This window comes from Globicephala melas, chromosome 20 (assembly GCF_963455315.2).
Source record: "Globicephala melas chromosome 20, mGloMel1.2, whole genome shotgun sequence".
NCBI lineage: Eukaryota > Metazoa > Chordata > Mammalia > Artiodactyla > Delphinidae > Globicephala > Globicephala melas.
The window spans coordinates 19,977,519-20,005,512 of NC_083333.1; the positions used below are offsets into that span (position 1 = coordinate 19,977,519).

At 48.6% G+C, this 27,994-nt stretch overlaps 2 protein-coding genes across 12 annotated transcripts in view; one reads left to right on the top strand and one right to left on the bottom strand.

Moving 5' to 3' along the window:
• Positions 1 to 9,136: 9,136 nt before the first annotated feature.
• PLD6 (phospholipase D family member 6) lies at positions 9,137 to 13,379 on the top strand. The gene is made up of 2 exons (XM_030861158.2): positions 9,137 to 9,668; positions 12,024 to 13,379. Exons 1-2 carry the CDS (start codon positions 9,176 to 9,178, stop codon positions 12,269 to 12,271), a joined length of 741 nt encoding a protein of 246 aa, XP_030717018.2. The 5' UTR covers positions 9,137 to 9,175; the 3' UTR covers positions 12,272 to 13,379.
• An 8,512-nt stretch (positions 13,380 to 21,891) lies between these two features.
• The window catches only part of MPRIP (myosin phosphatase Rho interacting protein), a 133,207-nt gene continuing 127,104 nt past the window's right edge, over positions 21,892 to 27,994 (bottom strand). For 7 of the 11 annotated variants that reach the window (XM_060290205.1, XM_030861145.2, XM_030861146.2 and 4 more), the window contains one exon: positions 21,892 to 27,854. In XM_060290205.1, coding sequence (XP_060146188.1) covers positions 27,783 to 27,854 — 72 coding nt within the window. In that variant the 3' untranslated portion in view covers positions 21,892 to 27,782. Of the gene's footprint in view, positions 27,993 to 27,994 lie in introns of all 11 variants that reach the window. The other 4 variants (XR_009560266.1, XR_009560265.1, XM_060290204.1 and 1 more) reach the window with 4 other exon arrangements.

A 27,994-nucleotide genomic window follows, 5' to 3' on the forward strand; every position in this document is an offset into this window, starting at 1 on the left:
GTTTGGTTCCAGACCACTGCAATAAAGCAAATATTGCAATTAAGTGAGTCCACACGAATTTTTGGTTTCCCGTTGCGTATGAAAGTTATGTTCATACTATACTGTGGTCTTTTAAAATGAATTTATTATTTACTTTATGGCTGTGTTGGATCTTTGATGCTATGCGCGGGCTTTCTCTAGTTGCAGCGAGGGGGGGGCTACTCTTCATTGTGGTGCGTGGGCCTCTCCTTGTGGTGGCTTCACTTGTGGAGCATGGGCTCCAGGCACACAGGCCTCAGCGTTTGTGGCACGTGGGCTCAGCAGCTGTGGCTCACGGGCTCTGGAGCACAGACTCAGTAGTCATAGTGCATGGGCTTAATTGCTCCGCAGCATGTGGGATCCTTCCGGACCAGGGCTCGAACCCGTGTCCCCTGCAATGGCAGGCAGATTCCCAACCACTGTGCCACCAGGGAAGTCCCTATACTGTGGTCTATTAAGTGTGCAATAGCATTGGCTAAAAAAAAAAAAAAAAAAAAAGTACTTTCATTTAAAAATACTGTCAAAAAAATCCTAACCATCGTCGAGCCTTCACTGAGCTGTAGTGGTAACATCAAATATCACTGATCACAGATCACCAATTCAAATATGATAATAATGAAAAAGTTTGAAATATTGCAAGAAACACCAAAATGTGACATAAGAGACATGAAGTGAGCAAATGCTGTTGGAATGATGGTGCCAGTAGACTTGCCTGATGCAGGGTTGCCACAAACCTTCAGTTGGTAAAAAAAAAAAAAAAAAAAAAAAAAAAAACACCAGTATCTGCAAAGCACAGTAAAATGAAGAATGGCCTGTACAAGAAGCTAAACAAATTCCAAGTAAGATGAACTCCAGAAGATCACAAGACATGCAGTCAAACTTTCAAAAGACAGAGGGCAGACAGCAGAAGCAAGAAGAACTACAATTCTATCGCTTCTCGGCCTTTTGGCTAAGATCAAGTGAAGAAGAACTACAATTTCTGCAGCCTGTGGAGGGAAAACCACATTCACAGAAAGATAGACAAGATGAAAAGACAGAGGACTTGGTACGAGATGAAGGAATAAGATAAACCCCCAGAAAAACAACTAAATGAAGAGATAGGCAACCTTGCAGAAAAAGAATTCAGGATGATGATAGTGAAGATGAACCAGGACCTTGGAAAAAGAATGGAGGCAAAGATCGAGAAGATGCAAGAAATCTTCAACAAAGACCTAGAAGAATTAAAGAACAAACACCTAGAAGAATTAATGGACAAAAAAACAGAGATGAACAATACAATAACTAAAATGAAAACTACACTAGAAGGAATCAATAGAATAACTAAGGCAGAGGAGCGGATAAGTGACCTGGGAGACAGAAAGGTGGAATTCACTGCTGCAGAACAGAATAAAGAAAAAGAATGGAGAGAAATGAAGACAGCCTAAGAGACCTCTGGCACAACATTAAATGCAACAATATTCGCATTATAGGGGTCCCAGAAGGAGAAGAGAGAGAGAAAGGACCTGAGAAAATATTTGAGGAGATTATAGGCGAAAACTTCCCTAACATGGGAAAGGAAACAACTACCCAAGTCCAGGAAGCGCAGAGTCCCAGGCAGGATAAACCCAAGGAGAAACACACTGAGACACATAGTAATCAAATGACAAAATTATTGAAAACAAAAAGGGAAAAAACAACAAATAACATATAAGGGAACTCCCATAAGGTTAACAGCTGATTTCTCAGCAGAAATTCTACAAGCCAGAGGGGAGTGGCATGATATATTTAAAGTGATGAAAGGGAAGAACCTACAACCAAGATTACTCTACTCGGCAGGGATCTCATTCAGATTCGTGGGAGAAATCAAAAGCTTTACAGACAAGCAAAAGCTAAGAGAATTCAGCACCACCAAACCAGCTCTGCAACAAATGCTAAAGGAACTTCTCTAAGTGGGAAACACAAGAGAAGAAAAGGATCTACAAAAACAAACCCATAACAATGAAGAAAATAGTAATAGGAACATACATATCAATAATTACCTTAAACGTGAATGGATTAAATGCTCCAGCCGAAAGACAGAGGCTCGCTGAATGGATACAAAAACAAGACCCATATATATGCTGTCTGTGAGAGACCCACTTCAGACCTAGGGAGACATACAGACTGAAAGTGAGGGGATGGAAAAAGATATTCCATGCAGATGGAAATCAAAAGAAAGCTGTTGTAGCAGCACTCATATCAGAAAAAAATAGACTTTAAAATAAAGAATGTTACAAGAGACAAGGAAGGACACTACATAATGATCAAGGGATCAATCCAAGAAGAAGATATAACCATTATAAAGATATATGCACCCAACATGGGAGCACCTCAATACATAAGGCAACTGCTAACAGCTATAAAAGAGGAAATCGACAGTAACACTATAATAGTGGGGGACTTCTACACCTCACTTACACCAATGGACAGATCATCCAGACAGAAAATTAATAAACACAAGCTTTAAATGACCAGTAGACCAGATAGATTTAATTGACGTTTATAGGACATTTGGACTTCCCTGGTGGCGCAGTGGTTGAGAGTCCGCCTGCTGATGCAGGGGACACGGGTTCGTGCCCTGGTCCGGGAAGATCCCACGTGCCGCGGAGCGGCTGGGCCCGTGAGCCATGGCCGCTGAGCCTGCGTGTCCGGAGCCTGTGCGCCGCAACGGGAGAGGCCACAGCAGTGAGAGGCCCGCGTACCGCAAAACAAACAAACAACAACAACAAAAAACACCTAAATAGACATTTCTCCAAAGAAGACATACAGATGGCCAAGAAGCACATGAAAAGCTGCTCAACATCACTAATCATTAGAGAAATGCAAATCAAAACTACAATGAGGTATCACCTCACACCGGTCAGAATGGGCATCATCAGAAAATCTACAAACAATAAATGCTGGAGAGGGTGTGGAGAAGAGGGAACCCTCCTACACTGTTGGTGGGAATGTAAATTGATGCAGCCACCATGGAGAACAGTATGGAGGTGCCTTAAAAAACTAAAAATAGAATTACCGTATGATCCAGCAGTCCCACTACTGGCCTATACCCAGAGAAAACCAGAATTCAAAAAGACACATGCACCCCAGTGTTTATTGCAGCACTATTTACGATAGCCAGGTCATTCATCGACAGATGAATGGATAAAGAAGATGTGGTACATATATACAATGGAATATTACTCAGCCATAAAAAGGAACGAAATTGGTTCATTTGTTGAGACGTGGATGGATCTAGAGACTGTCATACAGAGTGAAGTAAGTCAGAAAGAGAAAAACAAATATCGTATATTAACACACATATGTGGTACCTAGAAAAATGGTACAGATGAACCGGTTTGCAGAGCAGAAATAGAGACACAGATGCAGAGAACAAATGTACGAACAACGGGGGAAAGTGGGGGGGGGGTTGTTGGTGGTGGGATGAATTGGGAGATTGGGATTGACACATATACACTAATATGTAAACAATAGATAACTAATAAGAACCTACTGTATAATAAAATAAAATTCAAAAGACAATTAAAAAAAAACTTTCAAAAGACAGAGCAAATCTTGAAAACAGCAAGAGAGAAGTGAATCCTCAGTACGAATATCTGCAGAATTCTCATCGGACATTTTGGAGGCCAGAAGACAAGGGGGTTGATATGTTAAAAGTCTAAAACAAAAAAGTCAACCGAGAGTCCCTATCCAGCAAACCTGTCCTTCAAAAGTGAGGGAAAAATCAAGACATTACCAGATAAAAGCTGAGAGGTTTGTTGTCATTAGACCTGTCCTGCAAGAACTGCTCAGGGGAGTCCTATAGGATGACATGAAAGGACACTGGACAGTACCTCAAAGCCCTATGGAGAAATAGAGATCTCAATAAAGATAAATACATGGGCAATTATAAAAACTAGAATTACTATAACAATGGTTTGTAACCATACTTTTTGTTTTCTATAACCAAGAAACATACCTTTGAAGAAAAAACTATTAATGTGAAAGCTTGTGTTACTGTAACTTTGGTTTGTAACTCCAAATTGTGTTTTCTACACAGTTTAGGAAATACATTGAGAAGAATTACTAGTTTCTGTTTTGTGGCACATGACGTATAAAGATGTAACCACCAAAAGGGGTGGGACAGAGCTGTAAAGGAGGAGGATTTTTGTTATTGAAGTTAAGCTGCTATAACTTCAAATTAGAATGTTATAACTTTAGGATGTTAAATGGAATGATTATGGTAAACACAAGGAAAATGGCTACAGAATATATGGAAGAGGAAGTTAAGAAGGAGTTTAGACAGCTCACTGCCAAAAAACAAAAAAGGAGACAGGAATGCAAGAAATGAGGAACCAAAAAGCTATAGGGCATACAGAAACATAGGCTGTAAGTCAGAAACGTTTACAAGAGACAAAGAAGGATATTATATATAACAAAAGGCTTCTGTATAATAAAGTACAGCAAGAAGTTATAACAATTATAAACACTTAACATAACTAATGACCAACCATCAAAATATATGAAACAGAAACTGAGAGAATTGAAGGGAGAAATAGTTCTACAATAATCGTTCTACCCCACTCACAATAATGGATTAAAAAAACAGAAGATAAATAAGGAAGAAATGTTCAGGGGATAGTCCTATAGTCCTTTAAACACCACAATAAACCAACTAGATCTAACAGACATTTACAGAGCACTCCTCACAACAGCAGCAGCACACACAGTCTTCTCAAGTGCACTTGGGACATTTTCCAGGAAGACCATAGGTTAGACCTCAAATTAAATCTCAGTAGATCTTAACATATAGATATCATACAAAGTATCTTCTCTGACCACAAGATGAAGTTCGAAATCAATAACATAAAACTGGAAAAGTTACAAAATTGGGGAAATTAAACAACACTTTTTTTTTTTGAGTATAGTTGATACACAATGTTGTGTCAGTGTCAGGTGTACAGCCCAGTGATTCAATTGTACATGGACATATATGCATTCTTTTTCAGATTTTCTCATATAGGTTATCACAGAATATTAAATAGAGTTCCTTGTGCTATGCAGTAGGTTCTTGTTGGTTACCTATCTTATATACAGTAGTGTGTGTGTGTTCATCCCAAGCTCCTGATTTATCCCTCCCCTCACGTTTCCCCTTTGGTAACCATAAGTCTGTTTCTGTTTTGTAGATATGTTCATTTGTGTCATATTTTAGATTCCACATGTAAGTGATATCATACGGTATTTGTCTTTCTCTTTCTGACTTACTTTGCATAGTATGATCATCTCTACGTCCATCCACGTTGCTGCACATGGCATTATTTCATTGTCTTTTATGGCTGAGTAATATTCCATTGTGTATATGTACGACATCTTCTTTATCCATTCCTCTGTCAATGGACATTTAGGTTGTTTCCATGTCCTGGCTATTGTAAATAGTACTGCAATGAACATTGGGGTGCATGTATCTTTTCAGATTATGGTTTTCTCAGGATATATGCCCAGGAGTGGGATTGAAGGATTATATGGTGATTCCATTTTAGTTTTTTGTTGTTGTTGTTGCGGTACGCGGGCCTCTCACTGTTGTGGCCTCTCCTGTTACGGAGCACAGGCTCTGGACGTGCAGTCTCAGTGGCCATGGCTCGCAGGCCCAGCCGCTCCGGAAGATGTGGGATCTTCCCGGACCGGGGCACGAACCCGTGTCCCCTGCCTCGGCAGGTGGACTCTCAACCACTGCACCACCAGGGAAGCCCTCCATTTTAGTTTTTTAAGGAACCTCCATACTGTTCTCCATAGTGGCTGTACCAATTTACATTCCCACCAGGAGTGTAGGAGGGTTCCCTTTTCTCCACACCCTCTCCAGCATTTATTGTTTGTAGACCTTTTGATGATGGCCGTTCTGACCGGTGTGCTGGTGCCCACTGTAGTTTTGTTTTGCATTTTTCTGATAATTACTGATGTTGAGCATCTTTTCATGTGGTTTTTGGCCATCTGTATATCTTCTTTGGAGAAATGTCTGTTTAGATCTTCTGCCCATTTTTTGATTAGGTTGTTTGTTTTTTTGACATAGAGCTACATAAGCTGTGTGTATATTTTGGAGATTAATCTCTTGTTGGTCACTTTGTAAACAATACACTTTTTAAAAAATTGATTTTATTTATTATTTTTGGCTGCGTTGGGTCTTCGTTGCTGTGCGCAGGCTCTCTCTAGTTGCGGCGAGCGATGGCTTCTCATCGTGGTGGCTTCTCTTGTTGCGGAGCACGGGCTCTAGGCACGCAGGCTTCAGTAGTTGCAGCACGTGGGCTCAGTTATTGTGGCTCGTGGGCTCTAGAGCGCAGGCTCAGTAGCCGTGGCTCATGGGCTTAGTTGCTCCGTGGTATGTGGGATCTTCCCGGACCAGGGCTCGAACCCATGTCCCCTCTATTGGCAGGCATGTTCTTAACCACTGCAGCACCAGGGAAGTCCAACAACACACTTTTTTTTTTTTTCGGTACACGGGCCTCTCACTGTTGTGGCCTCTACCGTTGCGGAGCACAGGCTCCAGACACACAGGCTCTGTGGCCATGGCTCACGGGCCCAGCTGCTCCGCGGCATGTGGGATCTTCCCGGACCGGGGCACGAACCTGTATCCTCTGCATCGGCAGGCGGACTCTCAACCACTGCGCCACCAGGGAAGCCCCAACAATACACTTTTAAACAACCAATGGATCAAGAAGAAATTACAAGGGAAATTAGAACAAATGAAAATGAAAACACAACAAAATTTATGGGATGCAGTGAAAGCAGTGCTGAGGGGGAAATTTACAGCTACAAATGCTTATATTAAAAAAGAAGAAAGATCTGAGGTCAATAACCTAACTTTACAACTTAAGGAACTAGAAAACAACAAACTAAACCCAAAGCTAGCAGAAGGAAGGAAATGATATAGATTAGAATAGATTGGAAAGCTTAGTATTTTTTGTTGGAAAAAACCTCCTGTTTCTTTGCATGTCTAGTAGGCTTTGGTTGACAACTGGACATTTTTGATAATAGAGTGTAGCAACTCTGGACTTTATTTTTCTGAGGTGGTTGTCCTTTGGAAACTTACCTGGACTTAAACTTCAGCATCTCTTCCCCTGCACTCTGCAGCCACTGGTGTGTCTGCTCGTTTTTTTAAGATTATTTTTATTTATTCGTAGGGGTCACCCCTGAGTCTTTCTAATGTGGTAGTCAGCAGTGATTTTGGTTTAACCCAAATACTCTGAGCCTGTAGGCCTCATACCCTCTGCTGATCAATCTGGGTTGGGGAATGCTTTCAAGCGCCCCTTGGCTTTCACTTTTCCCCATGCTCTCCTGGGTCTCTCGCACTCATACGTTGCTCCCCAGTTAGCCAGGCATGTGGGGAGAACATAACTCAGCCCTTTTATGGTTTTCTCACTTCCAGGATGTCTGTCACATTTTTGACTGATCTGCTGCTTGCCCTAACTTGGACTGCCTCTTGGGCTGGTAAGGCTGCGTGTTTTGATCATTCATTCACAACTGAATCCACCATTTTTGGCCAGCACAACTGTAGGTTTCTGCAGCCAGTCCCACATTGGCAAGACAGCTACTTTTTCCAACCAGGGTTGAGGGGTGGGTTTTGAAGGGATGGGAGCCTCAGTCCACAGGGCCACGGACTCCTCCTGCTCCTATCCTAAGCACCGCCGGGTTTTAAAAGCGAACACTTCTCATTTTGATGTCTGCCTTTGCGGTATTTCCAATGCCCTGAAGTTGTTGTTCTTGACCATTTCCCCCAGTTTTATGGGGTTTTTTGGTTTTTGTTCTTTGCTGCACCGCGAGGCTTGTGGGAGTTTAGTTCCCTGACCAGGGATCGAACCCGGGCCCTCAGCACTGAGAGCTCGGAGTCCTAACCACTGGACTGCCAGGGAAGTCCCAATTTGTTTGTTCTTTGCAAGGAGGAATTGAGCACCTCTTTATACTGCCGTGACAGGAAGTCCTTCTTCTCATTCTTTATTATCATTTCAAATGAAGAAAGTGAGGCTCAAAGAGATGAAGCCACTTGCCTGAGGTCCTGCAGTTAGGAAGCAGGGGAGCCAGAGTTAAACTCAGGAACTCTATTAAAAAAGTTTTATTTAAGCCACGTAATTTGACAAGTTTTACATACGAATATGCCCGTGAAACCATCACTACCACCAAGATAATAAACATATCTATCACATGTCTCTTTCTAATCCCTCCTGCCCTTCCCTCACCTCTAGGCAACCAGAGATCTGCTTTCTGTCACTATAGTTTGCATTTCCTAGAATTTTATATAAATGGAATCATAAGTCTGTACTCTTTTTTTCTGGCTTTTTTTCAGTCAGCATAATTGAAATCCGTCCGTGTGGTAGTATATATCAATAATTTAGTTCTTTTTATTGCTAAATATTCTGTTGCATTAATATGCAAAAGTTTATCTGTTGACGGACATTTATGTTGTTTCTAGATTTGAGTTATTACAAGTAAACCTGCTCTGAACATTTGCGTACAGGTCTTTGTGTGGGATACGCTTTCATTTCTCTTTGGTCATACCTAGGAGTGGGACAGCTGGACCATATGGAAGGTGTGTGTTTAACATTTTAAATAAACTTTTAATTCAGAATAATTTTAGATTTACCAAAAAGTTTCAAAGATAGCATCTTCCATTATTGTAATTCATTTGCCAAGGTGAAGAAACTGACATTGGTACATTACTATTAAAGTCCAGACTTTATTTAGATTTCACCAGTTTTTTTTTTTTTTTTTTTCTGCGGTACGCAGGCCTCTCACCACCGTGGCCTCTCCGCTCTGGATGCGCAGGCTCAGCGGCCATGGCTCACGAGCCCAGCCGCTCCGCGGCATGTGGGATCGTCCCGGACCGGGGCACGAACCCGCATCCCCTGCATCGGCAGGCGGATTCTTAACCACTGCGCCACCAGGGAAGCCCCTGTGGGTTTTCTTTGGTTGCCTCCTGGGTCCTTTGGGCGTTGGGTGCGCAGGCGCAGTGTGGGCGGGCGCACGTAGGCGGCAGGCGGGTGCGCAGGCGCAGTGGGCAATGGGCGCCGAAAGCGCAGGAGCAAGTGCCCCGGGGCGGAGGGCGCACGTGGCCCGTGGACGGCGGGCGCACAGGCGCAGTGGGCGATGGGCGCTGAATGCGCAGGCGCAGATGGGCGGCAGGCAGGCGCGCAGGCGCAGTGGGCAGCGGGCGCACGTGGTAGGCGGGGCCTCAGACGCCAAAGGCGAGATGGGGCCGTTACGCTGGCAGGTGGTGGCTGCTGTTGTCGGAGGCCTCGCGCTGGCCCTGGAGGCGCTACCCGCTGTGCTGCGCTGGCTGTGGGCCGGGCGGCGGCCGCCGCGGCGCGAGGTGCTGTTCTTCCCGTCGCAGGTGACGTGCACCGAGGCCCTGTTGCGGGTCCCAGGTACCGCGCCCTCGGGCTGCCCTTGCAACCTGCCCCACGGCGAGAGCTCGCTGAGCCGCCTGTTGCGTGCCCTGCTGGCAGCCCGCGCCAGCCTCGAGCTCTGCCTGTTCGCCTTCTCCAGCCCGCAGCTGGGCCGCGCAGTGCAGCTGCTGCACCAGCGCGGGGTGCGCGTTCGCGTGGTCACCGACTGCGACTACATGGCCCTCAGTGGCTCACAGATTGGGCTGCTCCGCAAGGCAGGTAGGCCGGGCGCGGGGCCTGGGAGGCGGGAGGCAGAGCCAGGATGGCGTGGGTGTTTGGGGCGGGGGCCTGAGGACCGGGGAGACCCTCTCGCGTCCCCTGGCGGCCTTGCAAGGTCTGGGGAAACTCCAAGGTCTCCTCAGGAGCTTCTGTGCAGAGCGTCTGAGCCCGCAACCTGGGCGACAGCCCCGGGAGGGGCCGAGGCTGGAAGCAGGTCTGCCAGCAGAAGCTGGTCAGGGCGCAGGTGTGCAGAGAGGCTGCGTCTGCTTAAGGACCAAAGGGAGGAAAAGGCTTTTCCCCTTAAACTCGTTAGTGAATTTCATTTTGGAGCTTCTGAAATGAATTTTTTAAAATTTATTTTATTTTTTGAATGCGTTGGGTCTTCGTTGCTGCGCGTGGGCTTTTCTCTGGTTGCGGTGAGCGGGGACTACTCTTCGTTGTGGTGTGTGGGCTTCTCATTGCGGTGGCTTCTCGTTGCGGAGCACGAGCTCCAGTAGTTGTGGCTCTCGGGCTCTAGAGCGCAGGCTCAGTAGTTGTGGCTCTCGGGCTCTAGAGCGCAGGCTCAGTAGTTGTGGCGCACGGGCTTAGTTGCTCCGCGGCACGTAGGATCTTCCCGGACCGGCTCGAACCCGCGTCCCCTGCATTGGCAGGCGGATTCTTATCCACTGCCCCACCCGGGAAGCCCTGAAATGAATTTTAAAAATACACTACAACGTGGAGCTGAAATGTTTAGTTGGTGACAGTTAATTTGTTTCTCAGGCTACAAAATGTCAGGGAAGTCAGGTCTGTGGCTGGCCTGCCTCTCTCACTGGAGTGAGGACAGATGAACCCGGATGCGTGAATAATTTTGAAGACGTTCTAAATTCACATCCTGCTTTACCTGTGAATTCTGCTTCCTCCTCCTGCCTCAGTGTGACGTTGTGTTCTGTGTGAGCTATTCGGAGTCTGAACCTCGTGCCCTTCTCTCGATCACTGAGGCACCCAGGAAGGACATTCCTGCACCAGCATCTGTTTGACCTGTCAATTCTGGTGGCCGCTGTGGCCAAAAGATGCGTGGGGCCTTTAAGAACTGTCCCGGCTGCTCTCAGCCCAGCTTGCATGGGCCTCTTGCCTGCTCTCCTGATGGGAACGCACTTCAGTCTTCTGCTGCTTTTCCGTCTGCTTCCGTGTGGGCAGGGTTGGAAACCTAGTGTAAAGGTTGAGGACCGTTGGCTTCCGCTCTTCCTGGTAGCCATGTGTTGTCCTGATCTGCTGGTTCTTTCGATGGGGAAACTTGGCTATGTTTCGGCATAGCGGTTTTATTTTGTTTAGGTTTTTAGAGAACCGTAGAACCTCAGGTTTGGGAAGAACCTTAAAGGGCCCCGCGACCAGACCCCGTCCAAACCTTGATACCCCTCTGAGGGCATCCAGGCCGTCGTTTGTCACTCACTGTTGAACCGGTCTCTCTGTGAGCCTCTATTTGCCTGGACCGGTTCCAGGCTCTGGGGACACAGTGCTGAACGGTGGGGGGCTGACTGCAGCAGGAGTCCTGAGGCGCCAGGAAGGGTCAGGAGATGTCGCAGGACAGCTGCCTGCGACGTGACACGCATGAGGGCCCATGCTGTCGTGTGAGGAGTGGCAGGCGATCCTGTGGTCGAAGGTGGGAGTCACGAGGAGGGGCTGCCGGGTGCACCTTGGGCTCCGTGAGCTCCAACAGGCAGAGAGGCTGTGTGAGCGGGGTGGTCACAGGGCCAGAGCCACGGCTTCAGGGCCAGGGCCCGGTGTCTCCTGTGCTGTTCCCTCCCGCCAGGCTTGTCCCCCTTACAAGGTGCTGACTGAAGGGGATCTGCTTCTGGGCCTGAGTGAGACCTTAGGGGCAAGTGAACCCAAGCAGATGGGTTTTGCACCAGTCACCACTGGATCGTCCTGGAACCAGTAACTGAAGGATGATGTGGGTCGTATGCCCTGGTGGGGGTGGGGAGCCTGCCCCGGATCAGGAGCTGGGAACAGGGACTGTTTCCAGAGGAACTGAGTCACGCGTCCCTGCCGCCACCCGGCCCTCGGCTCTGCGGTCCCCCCACCCCGATGCCTCTGTGTCCTCCACGCCGCCTCCTGGGGCTGGTGGGGCGGGTCCCTGCCTGGCTCAGCCGCCGTCACCATCCAGACGTGATGGTAGCCCGCGAAACCGGACACGAGCGCGATCAGTCATGTGAACATATCCATGCTGCAGAAGGAGCCTGAACTGTAGCGACGGGTGGTGAGAGGAGGGGCTGGGGGGAGGGAGCGAGGGGCCCCCGCGTGGGGGTGATGAGACGGAGCGCCCAGCCGGCGGCTCAGTCGGGGTGACAGGCAGCAGTGACGTCTCACTTTTTGCAGGGATCCAGGTCCGGCACGACCAGGATCTGGGCTACATGCACCACAAGTTCGCGATCGTGGACAAGAAGGTGCTGATCACTGGCTCGCTGAACTGGACCACTCAGGCCATTCAGAGCAACCGGGAGAACGTGCTCATCATAGAGGACGAGGAGTGCGTGCGGCTCTTTCTGGAGGAGTTTGAGCGCATCTGGGAGGAGTTTAACCCCACCAAGTACACCTTTTTCCCTCACAAAAAGGGGAGTCGCTGAGACGCCTGCACGTGGGGAGGTGGGGCCGGCGTCCCTCGAGCTGGAGCGACCCTCGGGGGCCACAGCCACATTCCTGCTAGGAGCCGCGCGCTTCCGGGGCCGGAATCCCACGTGTTGTGCAAGGAAAGCCAGTCCCGTTAAATTCTCCTTTGTTAAATGGTACAGTTCCCTAGAGAGTGTTGGGGTTTACGAGGAAGAGGCCATGCTGTGCAGCGCAAGGGCGGGCTTTTGGACCGGGTGCCGGGTGCCTCCGTCAGGGTTGCGCGTGCAGGGAGGGCCACCGCCTCGTCACGGTGGCTCGCCGAGCCCCTTGCCTGGTTCTGGGGCCTCCCCGGCTTCCCCTGACCCGTCGGTCCAGCCCTCGGGCCCCTCAGTGCTCCCTCAGCCCCCATCCAGCGGGCGGAACCTGGATGGCCAGAGGTGACGGTCCCTCCCTCCCTGCTGCCTCCAGCTCCTGGGGGGAGGGGCGGGGGATGGCACGGCGAGGAGTGGCCGTCATCCTTGGGAGTCACTCAGTAGAAGGGATGAGCACTGAGAGCTTGGCGCCTGGCAGCCCCTGGTGTGTAAGGTGAAGTGAGCAATCGTAACACGTGGAAACGGGAGTGTCCAGAAGCTGCTCCCGGTTCCACGTGTTAGGATTTTAAGTTTTAGCATTCTCACACTCGGAGAGGTTAGGCTGTGTGTGCATTGAGAACGGGCCTTCACCGTGACACTCGTGGCTTTGCTCGGTATCACCGAGGCGAGGCGGGTCCCGGGGGTGGCCTCACTGGGCTGTCCTCGTTCCCGGGGCAGGGATGTGACATGTTTGAACTGTCCCGGAGGCAGCTCCGAAGACATCTGGACAGCAGTTGCTCTCTCCTGTCGCTCAGGCCCGGTGGGCACCCCTGGGTCTCCTCCCTCATCTCCCGGCCCCTGGGGACCCCTCCCCCCATGGCGTGTTCCTCTCGATTTAAAGTTACCTCTGACTTAGAGTGTCAGATACGTAAACCCGAAACTTAGCTTTCCTTACTTAACCAAAGCTGTATTCTCAGATGGAAGTCACAGACATGGCTTCACAGTGACCGTGTTTCTCCCCTGAGCTGGGCCCGCCGCCTCGAATAAACGCGCTCTCCCCTAGTCGACTAGCGTTGTGTGTTTCTGCCTTTTGTTCATTCGAATGGCGGCTACTTATTAAACAAAACTTTTTTTGGTGGTGGTGGTGGGGGAACATCCAGCTATTTAGAAACCGTTGGCCAAGGCAGGAGCCTCTCGAGGAGTGAAGATTTGGGGGTGTTGCTTGGGGGACCCCCAGTGTCTTGCGAGTGTCCGCCCGGCCCGCGTGGGGCCTGCGCCTTCCTTCCGGAAGCCGGCAGTGTCCGGCGTCCCAGCACTGTGCGCAGCGGACCATCCAGCCCCACCATCCAGGTTGATGTTGCAGAAGTTGTGAAATGAGCTCATCTCACGTAGTCTTTTACTTAATGTAATTTTATTTATATTGTTTTAGTTATTGTCATCGTAGCGGTGGGAATTTGAGTCGGAGTTAATCAAGTCCCAGATTAACAGCCTTTCTGAAAGGAAAACATTTTCTCTGAGGGCCTGGGTGCTGACGAGGCTGCAGCACTGAGGTCAGCCTCCACTTCGGAGGCTGTTCTGTCCCTTGAGGGTGGGTGACCATACGAGGTGACCAGAGCCCCGCTCTGACGGGAGAGGCGTGAGGAGGGGCAGCTGGGCTGGGGGCAGGGCACAGGCCGAGCCCGGCGTGTCTGGTTCTCCAGGAGAGCCAGAGGGGGTCGCGGCCGAGGCTGCGTGGTTCCCAGGTCTCCGGGTTGTGGAAGCAGGTGGGCGGAACCGTCGGTATTTTCGTGATTCAGAAGGTAGTTCAGGCCGAGTCAGTGGCTTGTGCGGAGCGGCAGTTGTCTGGGGGCTCATCCAGTGATGGGCAGGCACACCGACGAGACCCCCAGAGGTGTGGCTGACATCGGCGGGCAGAGGACACCAGGAGTGACCTGAGCACGGAGGGGAAGAGGCCGGGAGGGGACTTGCGTGGCGTGTCGTCCGAAGCTGCACGCTTTGTCCACAAGATTCTGTCACGAACGGAACCATTACAGGAGGGAATCAACCCCCAGGAGGCTTGGCGGTTGCTCCCTAAGAGGCATCGAGGTCAGCTCCCCTCTTACTGCCCCCCGCCCCCGCCCCCACCCCACAGGCTCCTGGCCAGCCTCGTGATTTTGGTTCAAAGTCGTCATTTTAACTACGGGGCAGTGATGCAGCTTAACAAACCTGACAGGCAAAGTTAATTAAACATTGGCACAGTTAACGTGTAAAATATTTTAAACTCATGCAACCCTTGTGGTAAAAAAAAAAATGTCCTGGTAGTAGTTTGTCCCGTAGCTGTCAAATACACGAGAATGTTGGGTTCAAACAATGCAGTTCCATTGTATTTAAAGCACTGTATTGGTTGTACTGAAGTGTTTTTTTTGTTTGTTTTGCGGTAGGCGGGCCTCGCACTGCCGCGGCTTCCCCTGTTGCGGAGCACAGGCTCCGGACGCGCATGCTCAGTGGCCATGGCTCATGGGCCCAGCCGCTCCGCGGCATGTGGGATCTTCCCCGACCGGGGCACGAACCCATCGGCAGGCGGACTCTCAACCACTGCGCCACCAGGGAATCCTCTGAATTGGTTTTTAACGCAACTGACTAGTTTAAAAAAACATTTCACTCAGATTCACATACCATAAAACTCATTCTTTTAAAATATGCAGTTCGGTGTATTAACATTCTATTAAGAGATTATCAGTTATTAGTGTATTAACAGAGTTGTTATTTACTATATTACCAGAGTTGTGCAGCCATCACTACTGTCTGCTTTCAGAGTGTTTTCTTCGCTCCAGAAAGAAACCCTGTTTCTGTGGATTTACCTGGTGTGGATGTCTTACATAAATGGAATCCACAACCTGTGGTCTCTGGTCTCTGCCTCCTTTCCCTGAGTGTAGTGCTGTTGAGGGCTGTCCGTGTTGTAGCAGGTGTCAGCATTTTACTTCTTTTATAGCTGAATAATAACGCATCGTATGGACAGAACACATTTTGTTTCCCTGTTTGTCAACTGATGGACATGGGGGTTGTTTCCACCTTTTGTCTGTTACAAATACGATGCTGTGAACATTCACATACGAGTGTTCGTGTGGACATGTTTTCGTCTCTCTTGAGTATATACCTAGGAGTGGAATTGTTGGGTCATATCACTCTGTTTAACCATTTTAGAAACTGCCAGACTGTTTTCCAAAGCGATTGAATCATTTTACATTCCCACCAACAGTGTATCAGGGTTCCTTTTTCTCCACATCCTCACGAACAGAAAGCTATTATTTGACTTTTTAAAAAATTAGTTTTAAAAATGGAGGTATAATTGAGGTACAATATTATGTAAGTTTCAGGCGTGCGACAGTGACTCACAGTATTTAAGGGTTATATTCCATTTGCAGTTATAAAATATTGGCTATATTTCCTGTGTTGTACTAAATATCCTTGTAACTTATTTTGTACATTGAAGTTTGTACCTCTTAATCCCCTACTCTTACCTTGCCCCTCCCCCTCCCATCTTCCCACTGGTAACCACTAGTTCTCTAGATCTGCCTCTTCCTTTTTTGTTATGTTCACTAGTCTATTTGATTTTTTAGATTCCGCATATAAATGATATCATACAGTATTTGTCTTTCTCTGTCTGACTTAGTTCACTGAGCATAATATTCTCCAAGTCCATGCATGTTGTTGCAGATGGCATTATTTCATTCTCTTTTATGGCTGACTGGTCTTCCATTGCATATATGTACCACAGCTTCTTTAGTCATTTACCTATTGATGGACACTTAGGTTGCTTCCATATCTTGGCTGTTTTAGATAGTGCTGCTATGAGCATTGGGGTGCGTGTATCTTTTCCGATTAGTTTGTTCATTTCCTTTGGATATGTACCTAGGAGTGCAACTGCTGGGTCACATGGTGGCTCTATTTTTACTTTGTTTAGAAACTGCCAGACTGTTTTCCATAGTGGCTGCACCAATTTGCATTCCCACCAACAGTGTGTGAGGGTTCTCTTTATTTCACATCCTCACCAAAGGGTGTTATTTGTGGTCTTTTTGATGATGGCCATTCTGACTGGTGTGAAGTGGTATCTCATTGTGTTTTGTTTTTTTTTAGTTTATGTATTTATTTTGGGCTGCGTTGGGTCTTCGTTGCTGTGCACGGGCTTTCTCTGTGGAGAGTGGGGACTGCTCTTCATTGCGCTGTGAGGGTTTTTCATTTCAGTGGCTTTGCTTGTTGCGGAGTACAGGCTTTATGCATATGGACTTCAGTAGTTGCAGCACCTGGGCTTGACAGTTGTGGCTCAGGGGCTCTAGAGCGCAGGCTCAGTAGTTGTGGCACATGGGCTTAGTTGCTCTGTGGCACGTGGGATCTTCCCAGACTGGGGCTCAAACCCGTGTCCCCTACATTGGCAGGTGGATTCTTAACCACTGACCCACCAGGGAAGTCCCATCTCATTGTGGTTTCAATTTGCATTTCCCTGATGGTGGACGATGTTGAGCATCTGCTTATGTGCCGGTTAACCATCTGTGGTTTTTATTTGTAAAAAAACTTCTGTTCAGGTCTTCTCCCCATTTTTTAATTGGGTTGTTTGCTTTTTTGATGTTGAGCTGTATAAACTGTTTATATTGATTATATTTTGCATATTAACCCCTTATCAGTCATATCATTTGCAAATATTTTCTCCCATTCAGTAGCTTGTCTTTATGTTTTGTTGACGGTTTCCTTTGCTGTGCAGTTTTTAAGTTTAATTAGGTTTCATTTGTTTATTTATCTATTTATTTTCTGGGGCTGCGTTGGGTCTTTGTTGCTGCTGTGGGCTTTCTTTCGTTGTGGCGAGCGGGGGCTACTCTTCATTGCGGTGCGCGGGCTTCTCATTGTGGTGGCTTCTCTTGTTGCGGAGCACGGGCTCTAGGCACGTGGACTTCAGTAGTTGTGGCACGTGGGCTCAGTAGTTGTGGCACACGGGCTCTAGAGCGCAGGCTCAGTAGTTGTGGCGTATGGGCTTAGTTGCTCCTTGGCATGTGGGATCTTCAGGGCACGAACCCGTGTCCCCTGCCTTGGAAGGCGGATTCTTAACCACTGTGCCACCAGGGAAGCCCCATTTGTTTATTTTTGCTTTTATTTCCTTTGCTTTAGGAGACAGATCCAAGAAAATATTGCTACAGTTTACATCAAGAGTATTCCACTTACGTTTTCTTTTAGGAGTTTAATGTTTTCTGGTCTTACATTTAGGTCTTTAATCCATTTTTTAAAAATCGAATTATAGTCGATTTACAATGTTGTGTTAGTTTCAGGTGTACATCAAAGTGATTCAGTTATATACATATATACACATTATATATTTTATATATATTCTTTTTTACATTTTTTCCATTATTTGTTATTACAAGATATTGAATTAGTTACGTGTGCTACACAGTAGGTCCTTGTTGTTTATCTATTTCACATATAGTAATGTTTGTTATTCCCAAACTCCCCTTCCCCTTTGGTAACCATGTTTGTTTTCTGTGTCTGTGAGAGTATTTCTGTTTTGTAAATAAGTTCATTTGTATCATTTTTTTAGATTCCACATATAAATAATATCTTAAGATATCTGCCTTTCTCTGTCTGACTTACTTCACTTAGTATGATAATCTCTAGGTACATCCATGTTGCTGCAGATGGCATTATTTCATTCTTTTTTTTAAAAAATACATTTATTTATTTACTTACTTCTGGCTGCGTTGGGTCTTCGTTGCGGTGCGCGGGCTTCTCACTGCGGTGGCTTCTCTTGTTGCAGAGCATGGGCTCTAGGCGCACGGGCTTAGTTGCCTCGTGGCACGTGGGATCTTCCCAGACCAGGGATTGAACCCGTGTCCCCCTGTGCTGGCAGGAGGATTCTTAACCACTGTGCCACCAGGGAAGTCCCTCATTCTTTTTTTATGGTTGAGTAATATTCCATTATATATATGTACCACATCTTCTTTATCCATTCATCTGCTGATGGGCATTTAGGTTGCTTCCATGTCTTGGCTATTTAAGTAGTGCTGCCACAAACATTGGGGTGCATGTATCTTTTCGAATTAGAGTTTTTGTCTTTCCAGATACATGCCCAGGAGTAGGATCATATGGTAACTATTTTTAGTTTTTCGAGAAACCACCATACTGTTCTTTATAATGGCTGCCCCAGTTTACATCCCCACCAACGGTGTAGGAGTGTTCCCTTTTTTACACATCCTCTCCAATAGGTCTTTAATCCATTTTGAGTTTATTGCTGTATATGGTGTGGGAAAATGTTCTTTCGTTCTTTTACATGCAGCTGTCCAGTTTTCCCAGCCCCTGTCTGACTTCAATGATAGCCATCCTGCTGGGTGTGAGGTGCTGCCTCACGTGTGGTTTTCCTGTACTTCCTGGATGACTAATGGTGTTGAGCACCACCGTGTATTTACTGGTCTTTCATGTATCGTCTTTGGAGAAATGTCTATTCAAATCCTTCACCCATTTTCTAAATTGGGTTGCATTTTTATTGTTGAGTTATAAGAGTGTTTGTATATTCTGGATATAAGTCCCTTATCAGAAGTATGATTTGCAGATATTTTCTCCCATCTTTGGGTAGTCATTTCACTTTCTTGCTGGCATTGTTTGCAGCATATATTATTAATTTTGGTATAGTTCAATTTATCTGTTCTTCACCTGTTTGTGCTTTGGTGTCTTAACTAAGGAACCAATGCCCAACCCATTGGTGACAAAGATTTGCTCTTACTTTTTTTCCTGAAAGTCTTATATTTAGGTCTATGAACCATTTTGAGTTATTTTTTAAAATATATTTTCTTTGAACTTTTTTTTTTGAATATTTATTTATTTGGTTGTGCTGGGTCTTAGTTGCAGCAGGCAGGCTCCTTAGTTGCGGCCCAGCTGGCTCCCCAGATGCGGCACGCGGGCTCCTTAGTTTTGGCATGTGAACTCCCAGTTGAGGCATGCATGTGGGATCTAGTTCCCTGACCAGGGATCAAACCCGGGCCCCCTGCATTGGGAGCATGGAGTTCTATCCACTACGCCACCAGGGAAGTCCCATTTTGAGTTAATTTTTGTATGTGGTGTGATGTAAGGGATCCGACTTCATTCTTTTGCATGTAGGTAGCTAGTTGTCCCAGCACCACTTGTTGAAGAGAGTATTTTTTTCCCTACTGAGTGGCTTTGACACCCTTGTCAGAATCAGCTGACTGTAAATGTAAGGGCTTACTTCTGGGTCTCCGTTATCTTCCATTGATCTGATCTGTATGCCAATACCACACTGTGTTGATTACTGAAGCCTTGCAGTGTGTTTTGAAACCCAGCAGAATGAGTCCTCCACCTTTGTTCGTCTTTTCCAACGTGCTTTGGCTGCTCCAGGTACCCCATACATTTCCCTATGAACCTTAGGATCAACTGATCAACTTCTGCAGTAGCAGCTGGGATTTTGATAGGGATTGCCATGAATCTGTAGATCAAATTGGAGAATATTGCTATTTTAACGGTATTCCATCTTCCAGCGCATGAACATGGGATACTTTTCAATTTATTTAAATCTTCTTTAATTTCTTTAAATAATGTTTCATTGTTTTCAGTGTGCAAGTCTTACACTTCTAAAATGTATTTGTTTCAGATTATTTACTAGTGTAGAGAAATGCAGTTGGTTTTTGTGTGAGTCTTGTATCCTGCACACGTGCTGAGCTCATTTATAGTTTTAATAGTTTTTTTTTTTTTTTTTTGGTGGATTCCTTAGAACTTCCTCTATGCAAGATCCTGTCATCTGCAGGTGGAGGTCGTTTTACTTCTTCTTCCACATGGATGCCTTTCCTTTCTCTTCCTAACTGCTCTGGCTAGTCTCTCAAGCAGTGTTGGACAGATAAGGCGTGAACAGACATCCCTGTCTTGCTCCTGATCTTAGGGGGAAGCTTTCAGTGTTACCATTGAGTGTGATGTTAACTGGGTTTTTCATAGTTATCCTTTATTTATTTATTTATTTATTTATTGGCTGTGTTGGGTCTTCATTGCTGCGCATGGGCTTTTTCTCTCCAGTTGTGGCTAGCAAGAGGGGGCTACTCTTCATTGCAGTGTGCAGGCTTCTCATTGTGGTGGCTTCTCTCGTTGTGGAGCACAGGCTCTAGGCACATGGGCTTCAGTAGTTGCAGCGCGTGGGCTCAGGAGTTGTGGTTCACGGGCTTAGGTGCTCTGCAGCATGTGGGATCCTCCCAGACCAGGGATCGAGCCCCTGTCCCCTGCATTGGCAGGCGGATTCTTAACCGCTGAGCCACCAGGGAAGTCCCTGTCCTTTAATATTGAGGAAGCTCACTTCTGTGCCTAGCTTGTTGAGTGTCTTTACCACTTTTCCAAATGCCTGCTGGCTTTTAAAACTGCATGTACATAGCTTTAAAAAAATAGTGTTAAAGCTGTTAAAACACCATTATATTAGACCAGTGTCCTGAAACTATGCTTTGATAAGAATAATTTTTTTAAATGGGTGAAAAACAACTGAAACATCTTTGAACAATTGGAATAGTACTGAAAATGTTTACGTGTCTGTACTCAAGTTTATTTTTGTCAAGTTTTACAGATTCCACAAGTTGATTTCTAATAGGTAGAGTCAGACTTGAATTTGTTTGTGTTTATCTGAGTAAAAGTTTGGATTCTGCAGTCATTTTCACATGTTTTACTCCAAAGGTTGTGACAATATTGGGGGGAAAAAAGTTTCTTATTTTAAATTTACTTAGTGGGTCACAACCAGAATTCTACAAAATGAAATGGGATAGAGACGTCAGTGTGTGTCCTAGGAAGGGTGCATTATTTTGTGAAATGTTGGATTGTGGCTGGGGTGTATGTTTGTGCGTACTGGGTCATGATGAAAAATGCATTTTCTTTTTTTCTTTTTATTTATTTTTTTAATTTTAATTAATTAATTAATTATTTTTGACTGTGTTCGGTCTTCGTTTCTGTGCGAGGGCTTTCTCCAGTTGCGGCGAGCAGGGGCCACTCTTCATCGCGGTGCGCGTGCCTCTCACTGTTGCGGCCTCTCCCGTTGCGGAGCACAGGCTCCAGACGCGCAAGCTCAGTAGTTGTGGCTCACGGGGCTAGTTGCTCCGCGGCATGTGGGATCTTCCCAGACCAGGGCTCGAACCCGTGTCCCCTGCATTGGCAGGCAGATTCCCAACCACTGCGCCACCAGGGAAGCCCGCATTTTCTTTTTTAAACAAAAAGTAAAAATACTGTAAGTAAATCTACGAATGAAGGGGTAGGTATGGGGGAGTTATAGTTCTTTTTCTGGTATTTCTTATTGTCTTTTTGGCCCCCTGAAAGTTTCTGTAACCTTAATTAGATTACGGATGTAAAATATTTCTAACTCTTCGTTGTGTGTGAACATGTGAAATCTCCTGATTTTAAAGTGTTGACAACTAATCCAGACACTTAAAAAGCAGGTTTTGTACAAGTAGAACCAAAGCTCCATCATAAATCTCTGGGCTCCTGACCAAGCCCTCTGACTTGTGACCTAAACGCCTGTTTTGCGTCATGTCCTTCCGTTAAACAAAACCTCGTTTACAGCATGCCAAGGGTGATGCAAAAATAGTTTATTATGATATTGTTTATGTAAAGTTAGGTAATATTTACAGTAGAAATGATCAGCTACATCCATGGGAATCTAGCATGTCACACAAAGGAATAAATATTTTGACAAGTAACACTTCAGTTGTAGTGAGCAGTTGATCAGAAATTTTGTATTTAAAAAGGAGCCTCAAACTAAACCGTAGAGGTCTTGAATTGTCAGAGAGCAGCGAGCTGACCAGGCCCTTCTCTTCAAGAGGCCCCTGCAGTCCCACGGGAGATGGGCCCCCTCCTGGGGGCCGGGGGGGGGCACGCGGTGGGTCTCCATGCCACTTCAGCCTGGCGAACATTATGTTAGTACAGAAATTAAACGCCCGTTAAAATTATACAAGCTTATTCTTTGAACATGTACCACCCGTGAAAAAGTAGCTGTGGCAGAAGTGATTGTTGCTGTGAATTATTCCTGAACTTGTCCCAGTAGAAGCAGCTACCTACGCTTTTCCACTTTGTTCGTATGCGGCCCCCGCCCCGCCAGCAGCTAGGCATAGTATGCTTTTGTCTCAAGTAGCTGGATTGAGACATTCACCCTGAAAGAAGAGCATATCTGTGAGAAAGATCACTGAGGATTCTAATTGTTGAGGAGAAACTTTACGTTTTATAAATATTACTTAGGAAAAGTCTTAATCGCTTAACTGGTTTTGAATCCTAACAGTAAGCCAGTAGATATGTTGTTAATACTAAAGGTAAATCCTAAAATCCATTTTAATTGGTTTTGTGATACAAGCATAACACAAGAATGAATTTAGTGTTCTTTGTAATCTATTTCTAGCTTTCTATAAAATAAAACTGAAACGCGCGACGTAGCTAGCTGTAAAGGGGAGAGGGCGGATGGCTGGAAACGTGATGGGCAGCACGCGCCCGTGCGTCTGAAGGCTGCTCTGCGTGAGCTCAGACTGCCCTCCCGGCTCATCCCACAGGCCTGGACGGTCCAGTTCTCAAGTACGCTTGCCAGCCTGACGGGCACACATCATAGAATAACAGCCTTACGAGTTCTGCAACGTCCAAGCCGTCACACAACAACCCGGCGCTTGGCTGGACTCCCACGCAGCCCCCAGCAGGGGGCCACAGGTCACTGACTTAGACGCCAAGGTGCTGGGTCTCCTGCAGGTCCCCAGTCACTGTGTGCAGGGTCCGGGCAGGAGCCCCTCCTGTGTTCCTCCTCCTCCTGATTTTCCTCAGCACTTTGAACGGCTCTGCCAAGAATGAGGAACAAGTACAACCGAGATCTTTCAGGGAAAAACAAAACCACCTGTTAAACGGCCAGAGCTTTATGAAAGGTAACACAAGTCATTAAAAACACTTCCTTGTAATGTTGAGTGGGATTCAGTGTTGTACCCAAAGCTGTTCGTCCTATCTTAGAAAGCAATGCTTGTATGAGGAAAAAAGAAAAAAACCCACAGACTTTGTCACAGAAATCCATGCAGTAACTTCTGAGTAATATTTACACTGCTTGCTCTGAATAATATCCCGGTTTTTCTAAATACAGAGGACCTGGGAGCTGCACGGGGTGTGCGGGGTCCCGTGGGCCCTGGAAGGAATGGACACAGTGTGTCTGAGCTGCTCTCGGGGACACAGGTTTAGGCCTGCTCTTCTGAGGGTCTTCTGTTGACAGACCTCAGGGAGGGGAGACTGCTTCCCTTTACAGAGAAACAGGAAGAAACTCACCGTTCTCAAAAGGGTAGAAGAACGAGACCGGTCTTCTCCAGTCAGACAAAACTTGAGAGACTGACAGTTCATCTCCATACTGGGTTTCTATCCTGTCTTCCTATCAAAGAACCCAAAACACGTGGTTTCTGAGACCTCGCTTAAGGCTGCTGCTTATTTAAGTTTTCAGCTGTGGAAAGTATGGCCTTGCGAAAGTGTACACACGTGAAAATACACAAAACTAAAGTGCAGCCCCGCCTCCTGAGAGCAGGCTAAGGAGGGCCGGGCTGGGCCTGCTGCGGCGGGAGTGTCCCTAGCGTCGTGCGCTCAGTGCCGAGAGCAGGGGCGGGCGCTACGTCTCACCTGACCTATGGTGAGGAAGACCTTTCCCAGGCTTGGGAGTCCGACACCTGCGCTCAGGCCTCTCGGCGCCGTCCAGGATCCCCTCTCAGGATGGCGGGATGAAGGAGCGCCCACGATCACAAGATGGGTGTGCAGATGCCTGCAGTGAAAACCTCTGGAAGAAGTCGGTTCTCAGCAGCACCTCCCAAGTCTTCTAAGGGTGGGGCTGCAGCACCAGGGTCCCGGGACCCTCGTTAGTTTCGGCTGAGTGGAGGAAATGCTAGGGCAACAGGTAAAAGCTGTTCATAAAGCAAATTCCTATTCAACATGAAACACCAAGAGCTCACTGTCCAGGACTTTGGGGTGTGAGACATTCCGGAATACTGTAGTTTCCAGAGGAGAGAAGCTTCCAGTTAAGGTGCCAGATCATTTTTCCTTCTAGTATTTCATTCTTAAGTATCATACTACACACTTTCCAGTCCTTTGTAAAACTCTGGCAACAGTTAAGTTTCCTCCCCTTTCTAGGTGATAAAGGTGTCTAGTATTTTTGTTTTATGAAATTGCGTCTTGAAAGTAAGCTTCTTGAGAACGATGATGAGCAAACTTCCTTTCAGGAAAGAGAACTGCTGGCGGGCTGTGTTCATTTTACTCTCTAATGGAAAACAGCTTTGAGTCCCTGGAGAAGACCACGTCAGGAGCGAGCGGCGGCGGGAAGCCTGGCTCGTGGTGCTCCGGCGGGACGCCGCGTCCTCAGGGAGGAGCGGGCGTGAGTTCCTTCGCGAGGAGAACACGCACGCCTGTCTACCTGCTCCTCCCAGCGGGGGACACCCCGGGGCGCCCGCGAGGTCTCACCGGCTAGAGCTGGGGGACCCTGGCACCTGGCTGGAGAGGAGGTTCCAGGGTGAGCGCTCACCATACAGGCCCCTCGGAGGGGCCAGGCACTGTGCCGCCTCACCCAGAGGATGTGGAGGGGGCTGCCAGGCGCAGCGATGGAAAGATGGTGTTTCCCTCGCAGAGAAACGGCATTAAATAGACGTCTCTGAGAGTGCTGACGCCGTAGGTCTTGTCTCGTGGCCTCATCTGTCAGAACTGCTCTCAGGCAGCTCCCTCTCTTCCCGAGCCTGGCCTGCATGAGGCCTCGGTGCCCAGCTGTCGGGTCAGTGAGCCGCTGCCTGCGTCTGGACACCGTGAACGACAGGCTGCCCATGACTGGCCAGAGGCTGGGCCTTCCGTCGTCCTCGGTCTCCGCCGGTCACCCCAGCACAGCCATCGCTTCGTCCCAGGAAGCCACGCTGGCTCTCGCGCCATGGCACAAGCCCGCGAGGCACGCTGCGGCCAGCACGGTCACCGGAACACTGGCCTTCAGACCTGCTTAGGCCCCGGCAGCACGTCGGAGCAGAGGCGGCCGCGAGCCCGGCGCACGTACACTGCAGTGATGCCGGTGTTCACAGAGCCGTCAGGTGGTGTGAGTCTGTCCAGCCGTCCCGCTGGCCTGTCGGGCTCGGCTTAGCTGCAGGTGCTCGCAGGTCCCAGATGAAGGAGAAACGTTTACAGGAAAATATCACTGCTGTGAAGAGACGACCCAGGGAACCTTTTCCTCCCTGGGGACGTGGGGACGCTCCCCATGCTGGGGGAGTGCCGGGAGCACCCTGGGCTCGCGGTCACCTGCGCCTCCCTGTCCACAGCCCCCCGAGGGCCTGTTCTCTGCCAACGCAGACACCGGCTCAACCTCCGCATACGTGTTCTTCCTCCTTTCTGGAGTGCGGCAGCTGAATTGCTGCCTGGGAGCTTGGGTGCTCGCAGGGAGAGTCCGGAGGACGCTGCGTGCCGGGGGCTGAGGTGGGACGGTGAGATGCAGAGCGGAGACCCTCGCCGTCCTGGCCTGCCTGCTCACGCCAGCCCGAAGCTCAGACCTGGTTCCGAACCAGGCGGCGGCCGTCACCACGTGCCGCTGCCCAGCACTGCCGGGGTCGCTGCTCGGCTGGTTGAGCCCTCGCGGTGCATTTCCTGGCCACCTCTGCCTGCAAGCCCCGGATGCTGCTGCCGCCACCTGTTCCCCGAGATTCCTGAGGGCAGACCTCAAAGGACAACTGATGAAGACACGTGAATAAAATGCTCCTTTGACCTAATCAGGAGCACTGCACAATCCAAACGCTCACGTCTACGGGCAGACGAAACCCAACTCTGTGCGCGGACCCTGCCCTTCTGGGAGGGCCGGAGATCCCCCCAGGGGCAGCAGGGGCAGCACAGGGCCAACCCGGCCTGACGAGGTGCATGCTCGGAGGAGGGACACGAAGCCACAGTCATGACACCCGAAGAGCCGCCCGAGCCTGGCAGAGGCCTGCCCAGCAGATCCCCAGGGCACCTGTGACGCTGCCCTCGATGACACGCTCACAGACCATTCTGGAGACAGCGCCAGTCTACACGGCGGGGGTGTCTGATGCCAGAATTAAAGGAGCTAATGTTCTCTGCTTTTAAAAACGTGGGAGGATAGCGGCGAAGGAGTGACTGGCGTGGTGTGAGGCTCTGAACAGCTTGTGAGCAGGGAGGGCCCACTGCAGCCAGGAGCCCTGAGACCATCCAGTGAGAAGACGGCACGGGAGCTGCACTTCTTACACACCCCAGGGCCTCTGTCCTGCCCTTCCAGGACTTTCTCCAAATGACCTCGTGCGTTCACTTAATCTAAAAACTGAGCAAGATGATTCCTACGTTTCCACGCCCGAAGCACCCACGTACCCGAGACAGTGGTGCTCACCCAAGCAGTGAGGCCAGGAGGCCTTCCCCCCGCGCCCGGGCTGGCTCCTGCCTGGTGGGCTTTGTTCACACTCCCCGCCCTAACGGGATGAGGAGTTTTCATGGGGCCGTCATAGAACCCCGATTTCAGAGGTTTTCAAGAAGTGCTGTGGAGTGTCTGGTGGCGGTTAAAGAGTTGTTACTCAGACCACTAAGGAAGCAGAGCCGTCGGTCCAGGCCCGGCGCAGGCGCCCCCAGTGCCGCAGGGCCTGAGACCTCAGGTGAACTGAAGGAGGCTTAGGAGCACGTCACGAGTGGCCAGTTCTTATCTGGTTCCAACATCTGCTCTAACCTCGGCTTAACACAGGGCCTCCTGTCAACCGTATTCTGAGGGAAAACTCTCTTCATTATTTGTGCTCACAGGTCAGCATCTACCGAGTATGAAAGGACCAGGGTTCCTGGTGACCAAGAAAGAAGCGAGCGTAGGAAGGAATGAGAGGGGCCTGGTTTTGTGCAAGATTTAATAAAAAACAAACAAAAATAGGAATGGCTGCTTTCAACATTTTCCAGGTTGTGAAAGGTTTACCACGAGTATCTGGGGTGTGGTTCTAAGCGGCATTAGTGGAACAAATACAAAATGCTGTCCTCCTCTGAAGCCCGAAGGTGGTACATCCAAGGTTCTAGGCCACGCTCCGCCCCCCCCCCCCCCCCCCCGCAGGCTACCAGCTATCCGCGCTGGGACCGCAGCACACGCCTCCACGCCTCGTGGCCGGTTCTCTCCCAGGGACCCGCCCGGGCCCTGACCCCACCGCGCACTGGGCGAGACAGAGCTAGCTTATCGCAGGCTGCTGGGCCTTAATACTGACATGAGCGCGGGGGCGACGGGGGAGAGACACATGCGCTCGGCCCCTCGGCTGGGCTGGTCATAGAAAACCATGGGGAAAAGCTTCGGTAAACACAACAGGGGTGATGTGAGCAACCCACAGACCAGTCTCTCATGCATCCATACCACAGTTACTGAGGGCGATAACAACGATAACGATAACAGAAATCGAAGGTACAGACGAGGGTGGCGGCTGCGGGCCAGGGAGGGTGCGTCTGAGCTGCGTGGGAGCAGCTAGTCGCGCTCCAGGTCCCTGGACTCAAAGAGCTTCAGGCGATCTTGCACCGTCAGGCCTTCCTTCAGACTCTGGTGGAGAAACAGACAGGCCGTTAGCCAGCGGCCCCGCTTGGCACGGGCTGCAGTCCGGCGAGAGGCGCGGCTCGGGGCTCCCGGAGGGTTAGTGGGCGTGCTAGAAGGGCCACGACCCCCGAGGTGGTGGTGTTACT